General features: G+C 45.1%; 1 protein-coding gene across 2 annotated transcripts in view; it reads right to left on the bottom strand.

The window, feature by feature from the left end:
- Positions 1-215: 215 nt before the first annotated feature.
- LOC128876898 (pituitary homeobox x) overlaps positions 216-14,959 on the bottom strand; it is a 37,423-nt gene continuing 22,679 nt past the window's right edge. For both annotated transcript variants that reach the window (XM_054123711.1, XM_054123712.1), the window contains exon 4: positions 216-1,260. In XM_054123711.1, the coding sequence (XP_053979686.1) occupies positions 460-1,260 (801 nt within the window). In that variant the 3' untranslated portion in view covers positions 216-459. The remainder of the gene's footprint in view (positions 1,261-14,959) is intronic.

Here is a 14,959-nt window from a genome sequence, read left to right as displayed (position 1 = left end):
TCCCGCGGCAGTGGTAGCGTGTTGCCAGTAACCAGCCAAACCCGCGCCTCCTCCAGTGGTAGTTCCGGAACCACCGATTCCAATCCCGACGCCGACGCCTATTCCGCCGGCGGTCGAGACGACCTGCTCGCCGCTGATGCCCTCCGTCTCTATCACGCTTCTGTCGTCCTCCATCTTCTGGTCCGCCGCTCCGTCTTCGTCGTACATGAGGTAAGGTGGGTGGGAGGTGGTCGACGAAGGGCTCGAGGACAAGGTCGGCGAGGCGGCGGACCGAGGCCTGGGTCACTCTTGCGATCTCAGCTGATTGTCGTTTTGCTGATTGGCTGACACACCTGGAGCGGATCCGACGGGCACCACCTGGCTGTCGCCGCCCAGCGAACTACCAGAGCCGGCCAACGAGCTTCCAGAATTCCCGGTCACGGTGTGGTGATGGGGGCTAGACGTAGCCCCCGCTTCACCTCAGACTTGAGCCCTGGCGGTGGCGTTCACGTGGGCCTCTGCGCTTCCAGGCGAATGCGGATTCGCTTCGCCAGTCGTCGTCAGAGCGTACTGACACGCGCTTAGTCCTCCACCTCCTCCCACGGACGACGCTCTGGAACTAACTGGACTCCCAGATGCTGAGACAGGCGTACTCTCTATGCTGAACGAACTGCCGCTGAGGCCGCTGTACCCGCTGCTGTGCTGCCTGGCCTTCAACCGTAGCGAGGCGATGCTACTCGACGTCATCTCCGGGGCTGCGGCTGTTCTATGGTGCGGAGTATAGACTGGAGGTCCGTAAGGGTGATGGGGAGCAGCGGGTGTCGCGTAAGGACACGCTGCTCCGGAGGCTGCCACTGGTGAACCAGCTACACCTAGGCCAGATCCCATCCCTGGTAACATGGATGTGGCTGCCTGGCCTACGGAAACCGACATCCCGCCCATGTGGCTACCAGCGACGGACGTCGCCGCCGCGTTGAAGCAGTTCACGGGGTTCACCTGGGTGTGATGGTGGTGGTGCGACGCTGTAGGCACCACGGACCCTAGAGGATTCACCCAGGGAAAGCTCTTGCTGCCGAGGGGAGACGGGACCTTGGCCGTCCAGTTGTTGTACGCGCTGTACGAACTGTAAAGCGCGTCAGGATCGGCGAATGGTTGGCTGATGAAACCGTTCAAGCTGGCCGTGCTGAAGCCCGTCTTGTAGTCCGCCGCCGCTGCCGCTGCCGCGTTTATCGCGTTCCGCTCTTTCTTCCGCCATTTCGCTCTTCTGTTTTTGAACCATACCTGCGGACAGACGAGGGTGTTCTGTTAGGTGTGAGTCGCGATGGGATGGTCGTTCTTTGTCGAGAGACTGCGGATGTTTATGCAATTTTTCACGATTTTCAGTTGAATTCTATTGGTTTCTCTTTAAGAAATTAATTGTATTAAACTAAAGTTGGCTAGGCATCATTTGTCCTAGCATAAATGATGTTCATTTCTTGTTCAACATATGTCTCGGTGAATCTAAATTGTAATTTATCCAATGGCAATCAGATATGTTCACTGGGACATGTATGTTCCACTAGGCTAGAAAGAGTTAAAGTATATTTTGCATATTAAGTAGTGTAACATGTATACAATAAAATATTTATACATTTGGTTACATTCTTGTATATTTTTGTATAATTTGTAAATATTCGCAGTCTGGTTTTTAGTGAGATTCTATGGATGAATAGCAAAGTCTTTACTGGTCAATCCAAGCAATACGTGTATTCGTGTCAACTTTGGCTCTTCGATTAATAATTGAACATTTTCATGAAAACATGACACGTATCTTTTCGCAAGAAATCATGACGCGCATAAAGAAATGAAAGAATGCTGCCGATTACAACAATTAAAGATAATTATCTTATCTAATCTGGCGTGAAATCATTACGAGTCCGCCGAGAAAGCAATAGCACCATATCAAAAAAGACTCCCACCACCGAACCGTGTATACAAGGAGTCATGTTTCTTAATCAAACCTGGCCGTAATTTATCGTGGAATGTTCCTCGCCTGTCCCCATCACGAGTTTTTACTTTTCGTTTCGAGGGACTCGTGACTCGTGGGGGCTGGTATTTTTAAGATCCTTTCTTACTGATCTTGAACTCTTGACCACCATGGGAGCCAAAGTCTTACCTCACTCGAGGTCCAAGGACAACTTCACCAAGGCCATATTCACCAAGGCGATGTACTCGAATCCCCAACTCTAGTCTCCTTCGTTATAAGAACATGTATTTTTAAGATTCTTTCTTACTGATCTTAAACTCTTGACCACCATGGCAGCGAACGCGTCAAACCGCCACGGTTCCAAGAAGAAGATAGGAAACGTTGGTTCGCCTAAGCGTGCCAGATTTCGCGAGTTCCCTGTTGATATCACTCATGTACCAACAGGGAAAAGCAAAGATGGTTCTGCGCGGCGGAAGGCTAGGCCCGAGACAAATGGCAAGAAAACCCCGGCTCCTCCATCCTGAAATATGACGGCGTTAATTCAAGGCGGCCCTCTCTCGCGGTTCGATACCGTACGAGGGCGAACCTCGTCAGCCGTTTCCACCCTCTTCCCGTTCCAATTCGCCCTTCAACCTCGACGCCATATCCCTCAGCCCGTTCGTCGTCTCCTTCCCTCGCGTTGCTTTTTCCCGTGACGCCCGGCCTGTTCGCCCCTCGACAATTATACGGGTGGTTGCACTTAGATACACGTCGCTCTCGCGTAACTGTAAGGCAACGAGCGTCAGAATACCGAGGAGGGTTCGCGCGGAGCTATCCACCTCGAAAAAGAGAGGAAGGAAGAACGGAAGGAAGATATCGAGGGTGGAAAACGGCGAGGGAGGGAGGATCCTCCGCAAGATGGATGGGCCCGCGAACGTGGAGACGCTAAGAGGCGCGACGAGTCATTGAAAGTGGGGAAGAAGACCGGCTAATGAAGAATAATGCCCTTCCTTTCGCGATTAGTCGTAGTCGCTGCGCGCTTCTTGACCTTCCGTGACGGTTATGATTCTCGGATCGATGGAATTAATGGCTCGAAGAACCCTTTTCTTTATCGATTAGTGCTAACCAGGATGGTGGCACGAGTAGCTTACGACGATGATCAGAGAAGATTCCTCTTTGTTTATTAAACATGGGAAAATATGTTTGTACATTTTCTAAAAAAAATGAATCTAGTACAGTCGCTAGAACCGAGGAAAATAAATACACAACTTCCCAAGGAAAAATGTCCCCTTCGAAATCGAGAATGAAATTCACCAAACGCGACCATTATGATTTTCGGACTCGTTGACCAAAACGCGAAACGGAATTCAAGAAACGTTGCGTCATATCGCGGGAGCGAAACGCAATCGTCTTCCTTCTTTCAGGAAAGGGAATCCCAGCAAGAAGGCGAAGATACGACGGAGGACGAAAAAATATTTCCCGTCGGTGGCGGCCGTATAACCAAACTTTTCCTCCGCGAGGAACATCATTGGATTTCACGAAGCAACCCCGTAGACATGACACGGGGCGACGGTAAGCCAAGAGGGGGAGTAAACTCGATAGGGCAGAACGGCAGGGCGAAAGATGCCGTGGCTCGAGAATCAATAAACTCTGGGAAGGCGCGCGCGAGTCGTTGGTATACACACAAGGCCGCGCCCATAAACTTTAACAGCATCGCGGAGAATCTCAGGCTTGGTCATGGACGAGCCCGTTGCCGGGACCAGTGGCTCATAAACTTGATGAATGAACTTTCCGATCGTGCAAGCCAAGACAGAAGTCGACGGATTAGCCGGCGTGCCAGGGCAATTTTGAGACGACGATTGGCGCCACGCGTGCTCTCAGCTCTCTAGTTTTTAATTTCACGGAAATTTAGGAGAGCTCGAGTGAAAATGAATGGGAGATTATGGCGACACCGGAGAGCCCGGTAACGACACGCGTGGGTTTGTAATAGGCGCGAGAGACACCTGAAAGCTACCAGCCGAGCACGTGCTGTATTGTTTTATACCTGTTTACAGAGAAAATACGAATGCGAATCGAAATCGTGGCTTCTTGTGTGAAAAATAGTCAGTTGATCTATGAATAAAATAATGTAATCGATTGTGTAACCAAATTCATGCGTTTTAAGGTAAAATGGTGGTAAAATATAAATGCAAACCAGAAGCTATCAGTCAAGCAGTGAAACAGGAAGTATGTAAAGCTATATAATATAATTTTAATATCTATTTTTATAAATATAACTTTTGGAGGACATTATTCAATCTATTACTATGTAATTATATCGGTACACGTATAAATAAAGTCCACACATACATGACATTGGGAAGTAGGGAATATGTTTAGCATATCTGCTAAGGGATTACCAGTGACTTAGTAGAACAAGACGCGACGTAAAGTTGCACGAGACCGCAAAGGGTTAAGGTTCAAGGATTCGAAGCTCAGTCGTTTCAAAGATGGTTGTCGAACGGCTCCACGTTACGCTACAGTTCGAATAGAGTAAACCCCATAAATCGAATCCAATGTCTTCCGCTCGACAACCGCTTGAACAATGGATCCCGTCACGTCATCCAAGCAAGAAAACCTCATCAAATCACGACCCCTCGCCACCGCGTAAGCCTCCGCGCACGGCTCAATCTACGAAAGGTTATATAAATGTAATGAGACCGTGACCGGGCCTACCTCATCAATCAACCCCCTCCACACCGACCTCCACTTCCCCAACTCGTGCACCATCCCTTGGTTTTCTTTTCCGCCACGTATACGGTCGGACATTATATAGACACCCCCGAAAACGCTGCCCCACACGAGGTAATCCCGTGACTTAACAACGGGCCCTGAACAATCGGATAAACGCGATTCGTTTCGTACGACTCCTTGCCAGCTACGCTATTTAGGTTCGTTTTACTACGTAAGCGGCTCCATTAACGGGAAATTTACAAACACCATTCGATTTTCTTTGCATAGGGGTCTCCCTAGGGGTTTCTCAGAGAAATTTTATTGCAATGAAACATTTTAAATTTCGCAGAGAATTTTATTCTGGATAAATCAAATTTTGAATATTTTCTCGGATGTATTCTTTATTTAACGGCGTCAATGTCCCTTTTGAAAATTCTGCCAAAGTGTCAAAGCTTCTCACCCTCTCAAAACTCGTGGTACCGAAAGTGTACCACTGAATAGGACCTCTAGAAATTCGCCACACTTCGACGTTCCAATCGTTTTACATTTCAATTCTCTCCTTCTGTCCCAACGACCCGTATATTCGACGAAATGCCCCACCAACGGGAAATCGAATATTTTCATGCAGAAATGCAACCCTCGACGTCTGCTCTTACCCAGAAGCAACGACCACGATCGAACGCTTTCCCCAAAACATACAGGACTGTAAAACCTGTCGTTCTTCGCGAACGAGGAATCGTGGCTGCCATGATGGACAATTCGCAGTTGAATGGGATAATAGAGATAGGTAATATTCGTACCGAGTAATAGTATACAAAGTCATTCTTTGTCCACGTGGCGAGTGTGCATCAGAACTTGAAATGTTGAAACAAATACTTTATAATCGACAAATTGAATCGAGTAGAATATTGTATCCTGTTTTGGAAGGTGAAATAATAATAAAACAGTAATAGTATAGAAGGGCATTCTTTGCCGACATGTCGAGCATCCCTTAAAATTGGAAATATTCAAATAAATACTATAATCGACAAATTGAATCGAGTAGAATATTGTATCCTTTTTTGGAATGTGAAATCAGTAATGTTTGAGAGTAAATAGTCAATGAATAATTCTTTTCGTAAAGATAAGAGAGAGTTCATCCGGCAAGGAGGTAGGCTAGCAGAAGTAGCTTGAGACGTAAGTCGTCGGACGGTGCGTACCGGTATCGAGTGCGTTGAAAAACGTTGAAAAGAAAACAAAGACATGTGTCTTCATTGGGCGAGTATAGAGACGTCTGACGCAAACGTTAGATAGACGGGTCTGACGCTGATAGGAAATCCCCCCTTAAGAAGTAGACGAGAGGCGTCGGTGAGGACGCGAAGGCGAAGGAGGAACGGTTCGTGGAGGGGAGAGAAGGTCGACGTTGTAGGGTGGAGACGACGATGGTGGCGGCGAACTAGAGGAACGAGGGGAATACCCGAGGGAAGGTTGCCAGGGTAGGCGAGGAGCGGGGTTCGGAGGAGGAGAGCCGAGGTGGAGGTGGAGGAGGATAATATTGATCCCCTCGTAGCCCCGCCCCTCCTTTCCAAGCCGACGCCATCATTATATTATCCACCATCCCTCCGTCTATCCGACATATGCGCACACCTACGACCTCCAAGTCTACGGGACTCCCTGGTCCACGCACATCTGCTTGTCACTCTTCTCTCCGAGCCAACGCACCTCTTCGAGAACGAAAGACTAGGAAATTTCCTCCTACGAGCGTCTCCAACTTCTTCCTCGTCTGATTCTCCTTCAACGTACGTTACGACGAAATCCCCCAAGGGTGGTCCAAATGCGTGTAAAAGAATTGGGGATTATTCTAAATAATTTGCAGCGGAGAAAAGTAGAATTTTTCGGTAGACGGTTCTGTTTTTGTTGAACGTAAGTCGAAGATTCGTAAATTGGAGTATATGTGTAATTAATTATGATTTGAAATGTCCGTGCTTGAATTCCAAGGTCGAGAAAGTATGTCCCACTGCCCGGCGACCCATAAATGGACGGAGGCGTCACTTCATTAAAAATAAGCACTAGAGAGGGGTAGTCCTGTTGGATATTCCGGGGCTTCGCGAGGATTTTGCGCTTGCCAGCTTCTTTTCCTCCTGCGGTCGCGTTCATGCTAACTTTTCAACTCTATACATCTTCGACGAGCCCGTTTATGGACGATTACCGTCCCTTGTCCCTCCACGCTTCCTTTCGTTTACATCGTCACGGATCGTAGTTGGAATTCTAAGTGAACGCCACTTCGGGGAATTTATGAGAGCGTGTCGTTGCGATCTTGTTGTTTCGCCTTCCTGCGGTTTCCTCTTCTTTCTTTGGCTGCGTTTCGACTATTTTAATTGAATGATTTTCAAGGGGACGAAACTCAAATTAGCTAGAGCAATTTTACATTATGTTATTCATTTTAAGGGTTGATCTTCCTTGAGATCTCTTCTCATACTTAATCTATAATAAGGAAAATCATATATAATTGTGCAACGTTATGAGAAATGTTGAAACATTTAAAAGAGGTGTCTTTGACTTCAACTGGACACCACTCAAGATTAACCTCTTCACCACATATGTGCACGTTTTCATAATTATAATTCCTGTCAACAGAATAAAAAGAACAAAAATTTGATAATAACAAAAAAATCGTCTCTGAAGAGGCTAAACATTCACGTAACGAATGATTATGGACACCAACGATTAATACTTGATTTACAAAGTATACTACACGTCGTTGCAATAAATATCTCACGTTCAATTATTCAAGAAATGTTTCACAAAGCGGCGTTTTTAAAGCGAGACGAAGAGCCACTCGAGCCTCGCGCCAAGAAAACATCATGGCCACCAGAACAAATCCTTTTTGTCTTATGCCTCATTTTTCTACTCAGCGACTTCTTTTTTTTTTGCGACGCTGGGCGCCAGCCTCCCCTTTCGACGCTTGTATATCGCCCTCCTCCTGTGTGTGGAGAGTACACTGTCCTTTCTTCATCTCGTTTCTTCGCTACTCCTTTTTTCGCCGTTCCTCCAGTCCACGATCGGCAGTCTCAGTTTCCAACGGCACAGTCTCCATAAATCTCACTATAACGCCAAGATGGATCAGGGAGGATGGCCAGATCCCACGTAGGGAGCCAGAAACGCGTTTGTATCGCGTTTTGGCGAATATGTGTGTACATTTGTTCGCGCACGCGCGATTCCATCCTCGCGGATTGCTATGAATATGCGGTTGCGTGTTATCCGAATGTCTGGATGACTCGCGAGCAAAGTAAAAGTAATTATTGTTGCATTCGCGTGTCGTGTACTAGGATGATTATTTAAAAAGATCATTTTTCTCGAAGTTTTATCATCTAGTCGATTTCGTTTCTTATCGATGACGATACCATCTCCGATCGAGACCGAGAATTTAGACAAAATTAGGGGATTGGTGTATGAAAATAAAGATTTCTATATATAATTTGAATGCTTATCTAGGTACAGATTTATTTCAAGTTATTCGACTAATTCGTTGCTCCGATAACCGACTAGTTACATGGTCATCTTATTGAGATCTCGATGATACTTGATGTTTGAATTGTATCGATACTACAGGAAATGTCGATAAGTATATTTCACTGATACCAGTGACAACTTATTTCGATACCTCGACACAATGCTTCAGAATTGATACGTATCGGTATTAATGAGTATGTCACTGGATTGGTTACATCACTCTAGGAAATTCTTTCGGAACAAAATAGTTCTCACATGAAAAACAAATTCGTTCTGTAAATAATATGTAAGGTTGATTCATTTTTCGACATACACGATAATAATGGAATTATCACGTCTAAATGTGATAATAACAAAATTATCACGTACAGTGTGATAATAATAAAATTATCGTGTAAACTGTATAGTTCACTACTTTAGAGTTCTTGATCATGACGTTAAGTTTGTCAGTGCAAATGTTTATGTTTAAAATTTAAGTCAAGTTAGTCTCAAACGAGAGCAACTCCCAAATGCAATATGATAATGTAATTTTATACACATACTATACTTTACAATTATATATACACAAATAGACGACGATCGATATAATCGTAATTGTAAGATCGACAGAAGAGGTCTACCAAGAGTCGAAACGCTCGGAATAAATCAGAGCTCGTTTCCCAGACTGCAAAGTATATTTTATTAAGCATTTGCACGGCTGTGGAAGAACTTAATTAATCAAATGTAAGGAAAGCTTCATCTGTCCGAGGAGTAACAAGACATTCCCGGAAATCCCGAAATCCTGTGGGCATCGCGACGACTCTCGCGTCGGTTGGATCACGGCCAAGACGACGAAACAATTTTCTGGAATGTGACGCCTCTAGACGCGGTTTCGTCAACGCGTTGAAAGCATTTTCACATAATTGAAAATACTCGCAACTGTCGAGAAGGTTTGGCGCGAAATCGACCCTTCGCATTTCCATCCTAGGTACTGCGAATATTAATTCTGCTTTAAAATGCACGTCGATCTGTTAAAACGTAAACATATTTAAAAGAAGAGGTTTAAATTCTGTTAGAGTAACACGAATTTAATTGCACTGCGAGGGGTGCCAAGAATTTTCTTTTATTACGGGAGGGTCAGGAGAGGGTGAAGTTTAAGAGACACTACGTTAGGGTGTATAGTGTATATATAGAGATAATTACTGTAAAAGTGTGATCCAACAACAAAGTAGGCGTACAAAAATTTACTCTTCCATGTATATTCTATTTCGTATACATGCACAGTATTTTCATATTAAATCAAAGGAGTCTTATTACTTATCAAGAAAACAGTTTCATATAAATATCTATGAAGCATGCCTCATCCATCTTGTTAAATCTAAGTTCGTCCAGTGGGAACTACGAGAAATGAGAATTTTACGAAAGAGAAATTATAAGATGTTTCTTTTCAAATGGTTGTGAAATCTTCGATCGATGTTAATCAGCGCATCAATTCGATCGCGGATCGAGAATCGCGATCGCGATGGACGAATTCTTGACGGTCGGAACGCGAAAAGAGAGGCAGAACGGCGGAAACGAGTATTATCGTTTGTATTAAAGCGGTCCGGAGGGCGACGCTGAACGATACAAACGGCATATGAGCCGGAGCGTACGACGCGGGGGTGGGTGGGCCAGCCTCTCGGTGTGAGCAATTTTATGGATTTTTTTTATCGTTGTAGTGGTGGACTGTACAGCTGCAGCCAGTGGGATTCGGATATTCAATGTCGGCGTACCTGTATGGATATTAAATTAACACCCGTAAGCCGCGAGTATTAACAACTTTGCAAAAGATTATACGAGATTATGAGCTCAAGCGGGAACACGTGATTTTTAATGCCGTCCCGCCTAGCTCTCGTGCCTCCTCCATTCCTTTGTAATTTATAAATAGTTACGGCTCATTGGCTACCTCCCGTCCACGTTTATCGATTCCTATCGAATTGAAACTGTTCCCTCTCCCACACCTTTATTCGCTGTTTTTTTTTCCGCGATGGTCAAAACTTGTTTCCTCGTCGTTACCAACGATCGCTACAAAGATGAAAGAGTTTACGAGGAACGTTGACACTTTGAAACTTTGTTTGCGTAGGTTTTCTTCGCGTTCTCTAATCGTCGAAAGTGTCTATTGACGAATGAAACGATTTCGATAACTATTTCGATGGCCGAATATCAATTTCTACGCTATCGTTATACATAAACACCTGAACGCATAAATCTTACGGGATCAAAGATCAACGATCACTGGCGTCGATGTATCGATTTCGATCGCGATAGAGAGGATTCAAGGCGACAATTATTTCCGGAAGTATTAGTGAACCCGTGCTGCGTTGAACTTTGAACTTGTACTCGAGACACAAATTAGCCACACAACGATCATCGTTCTACGTATGCGTGGTGTAGTCGTGCGATCTTTTACGTTTTATCATTTTGAGGTGGGTATCTGATTGCTATGTCATAAGATAAGCCCACGCGATTAATTAAACGTTTGGATGGATCTTCTTGGCATCGTTTATGATTGTCTAAGATATTACTAAGATATCACTAAGATAGTTTCGACAAGATAATTTCGTTGGAATCTCAGTCTCTAATAATAATGATATTTAAACGAGAGATTTTTTTTAATGAAATAGAATGATGTTTTAGAGAAACACTTATGTAACCATTTTTAAAGGAATCAGTATGTTCTACGAAATAGCGACTATTCTTTGTTGAATTTTTCACAGGTAACATAAAATGATTTTATAAAACGTTTAAATTCGTTATACATCAACGAAACGTACATTTAAAATTTGCTCTGCTGTAAGTTCGATCTATGTAATCACTAATCAATTTGACTAAACTTGCACTATCCCCTCATCTGATTGCAAACGTTCAAATCATCCCCCGCATAAATGGTGGCGTTCTACTAAATTTACTTTTATCTCCAAAACGGCCCTCTATTTAATCTCGCCACTCGTTGGCAGAACAACTTGCGAATAACGAATGCATAACGTAACGCATTATTTCACGGGGGAATCTCGCGCAGACAGTACTGTGAAATAAATCTGGAGATTCGATACGCTACTTCGGGTCTACAATTCACCGTAAAAGGTTAATATTCGGCGCGGTAATCCACCAACGGAATATCGCAGATCACGCATAGCGGCCTTCGACGTTTTCCAGCCCCGTCCGCAGCGGTATTAACTTCGTGCGCGATTTACAGCACGCCGCACGCCGGCTCGCCACCGTTTCGGTGGAACTCGAAATCTCCGATACAACCGTCATATCGTTTCATGAATGAATGCGCTCGGCCCAAAATCCCCAAGTCGACCTTCTGATCCCTTTGCGTGGCCAGGAGCTTGCGTTTTAACCGCTGCGAGCACTGGCCACGCGAATATTTTCAGGCGTGCCTGGCCAACAAGCTCTGTTGTGCATAGGAATCGACAGAAAAATTTGTCTGTTAGTCACGAAGAGTCTTTGGGGTCTGGTTTTTTAATTAGACACCAATGGTGTAGGATATACTCGATTTTTAACCGACTTCGAAAAGAAGGAGATTACTCAATTCGACATGTATATTTTTTTTTGTACGTTAACACTAAACCTACTGCGACCAGTCAAATGACTGTTTTCGAACTTTTATATACAGTTCTTATGTGCAATGTGTGAATTATATACAATTGCTTCACACATTATTCAATTTAATTGCACGTAAAATATTGTTGCATTTGTACCATTACGGTATAAATAGTTACAAGTGAACGTCGGTAGGTTTAGTTTAAAGGTGGTGTCTGATGGATGTAGTTTTTTATTGAAAGATGGAAGTCTGAAGCTTCTTATGGGATACCTTTGATATTGCAATAGGTAAGTGTCGGATGGTTCTTGTTCCTATCAATACTAGTTGGGAGGGTTTAATGTGAACTGGAGTGATAGGGTTTACACGAAGTGGAATTTGAAGGGATGCATACGTTTCTTCATGCAAAATGGTTAACTTGGTACTCAACGTGTTCTGATGTTGGAAACCTCGGTTACAACCAACGACATATCTGTCTCCAAAAGATAATTTACATATGTATAATGCTTTTTGAAGTTGACTATCATAACACGATCGAAACCTGCACGACACATTATCACACTCCTTGCAGTCCGAACTTCTATTTAAAATAAGCCGATAATCCGCAAAGCTCCCATCAAAACTTTAGCGACAACTACTAAAGTAGACCTCCAATCACATCAATAAATTAATTCACTCTTCTTAATCCTCTCTGCAATCCTGTCCCTTGATCATCTTCAAGTTCCAACACCAAAACCCTTCCAAAAGATGAAACGCGCGAGAACGGATTGTCATCCGCAGAAAGCATAACATTTCCGGCCCTAAAAAGCCAGAAGACGAGCCCTGAATCAACCCAAGGCACTCCAAAGCCGCGCAACGCTTATCCCTGAATCGCGAGCGCATCAACGAAACAGACATCGCAGTCGTCGCGGGCTCTCGATCACGGGACTCGTTAATTTCCAGACCTTTACTTCAGAAGCCTTCATAACGGGCGCGGGATCGAGTTCCCGACCGACGAAAATCCCGAGGACAGCTGGTTGATCCTTTGCGTACACGAGAACTTACGAGCTGGCAAGTGCACGCGCGGCTGCCAACAACGGTTCGACGCTAAACCCGCGAAACTGGAATGCTGGAGCGAGAGGAGCACCGTTGCAAAAAGATTAGCGAGACAGAGAGACGGAAAAGCAAGGTGAACACGGTATGGGTGCGCGTATGGGCGTGTTTACGGGTGTGTGTGTGTGAGAGAGAGCTAGGGTCCACATACTAGATGCAAATCGGCCTACGGAAGAGATACGCACCGGACGACCGCAGTGCAGCGCAGCAACGCGCGGATCGGAATGCAGCCAGCCGTTGCAATGGCAAAGGTAATAATTGATATATAGCGATGGCATTGGCCGCTGACAGCCGCTAACCCGGCCGAATACGGATGACACTCGGTAATCCTCACTCTCATACCGGTTAGTGTCCACCTATATTCCGTGGCGTCCCATTTCCCATTCCCATGGCGTGTAAGCTCAGCCTCTCTCTCTCTCTCTCTCGTTTTCCCTCCTCTGTACATTACATATACGTGGCTCCCCTCGCTCTACCTGCATCCACCCCCTCGTCCAGGTCTACCAACACGGATCAACGACGTGTGTCCGTCGCGGAGGGTAGTGGTGGAAGGTAGAGCGACGCAGAGCCAACAGAGCCGGACGGGAACACAGGGAATGCAACCCCACCGTGCGGGGGTGGGACATGGGCCGAGGGAGGCATGCTTGCAGCCAGAGGCTGCACCACGGAGTCCTCGTGCAACGACGCCACCGCGCGGTATGCGATGCAACCATACTAATCCGCCGATGGATTTATGGTCTTAATCACCGGCGGATTATCTCGGACAGCCGCGCTCTGCTGCCACCGACCGAAACATACGCCTGCCTCTTTGCAGATAACTGTACCTAGCTTCCCATCCCGCTTGCTCACCACGCTCCAACGGTCCTCCTCTTGCTTTCGACGTCTCCCTCCGGCCCTCTCGACGGCCGGCTGTCTCGTTCTCTTCCTCCTCGTTCCTCGGAGCTCGGCCTATGATGTCTGGACCTCTTATCCGACGAGACGCACTCGAGTCACAGGATGAATCGGTTGGTTGCTCGACGAGCCGAACAGGAGTTGAGATTTTGGGATGATCCACCCTGATCGGGGGGTTCTTTTAGGAGAAGTTGGGGGTACTTTTGGGAAAATGTTTGTTAGAGGATGTAGTATGTTTAGTAGTGTCGAGTGGTGCGACTTGGCTTAGAAATTGGGTGCAAATTCAAGAATTTGGGTGCAATATTCGTGAAAATTTTTCCTAGGATTTAATAGTATTTAGACTATTGGAGACTACGTAATCAAACATCTATCAAGATATTTATTTTTATAAGTTCATAAAAATTCATGAGTTTCGTTTAAATTCGTTTCCTTGGATGCTTGACTTTCAGAATTAATTTTTTTAGTTAATCAGTGAAAAGTACCGTCACCCATATATGGATGAACGTTTGTGAGGATGTTGAATATTCCTATTTACTCCACCATCGATGAAAGATTCTAAGCTTCCATATAGTACCACATTGCATCTCACAAATCTTCTCATCTTTATATTTCCTACAAGCTAATTTTCTAATGAAGGGAGCAACATGTCTATTTTCAAAATATCCATAAAAATGACCTCAAAAATACCTGGAAATATTGTACATGCTATTTATAACCGAACGAATGAAAGGACGATCATATAAATTTTCAGAGAGAGCTAGACACCCACGGAGCAGGTAGAGGCTTCGATCAGAAAACAAAAGCCAGTGCCGAAGTTTTCCGAATGGCACGACCGCAGACTGGCCGGATTCCCATTCGGATTTTATCCGAAACGGCGGTAAATCCGCGGACAAAATAGATAAGCTTCGTCCGCGGTTATCGGCGAGCATTAAATGTTGCATCGGGATTAATTAAGCGTAATGCAACGACTAGAACTGACTAAATGCCCCGCAATCGCGCGCGCCCGTAAATTTCGGTATCTGGAAGTTCGCGTGTTGTGCAGAAATTTCCATCGAAGAATGACACGACCGAACGATATGGTTCAACGAATCGTACAACCACCGTGGATCGCCCTGGGGATGATTATGGTAAGCGATTAGGAGGTAAAGTGACGGGAACAGGTGCTGTGTTCTACTACTCGCGATGTGAAAAATTTTGCGGTGATTTCGACGAAATTGATGTGTTTTCCATAATGCTTCCATATCCTACTTTTGAGTGGACCGGATATTGAAGGATTAAAAATTATTCAT

This window comes from Hylaeus volcanicus, chromosome 5 (genome assembly GCF_026283585.1).
Source record: "Hylaeus volcanicus isolate JK05 chromosome 5, UHH_iyHylVolc1.0_haploid, whole genome shotgun sequence".
NCBI classification, from domain to species: Eukaryota; Metazoa; Arthropoda; class Insecta; order Hymenoptera; family Colletidae; genus Hylaeus; species Hylaeus volcanicus.
This window is presented reverse-complemented; position numbering and strand designations above follow the sequence as displayed.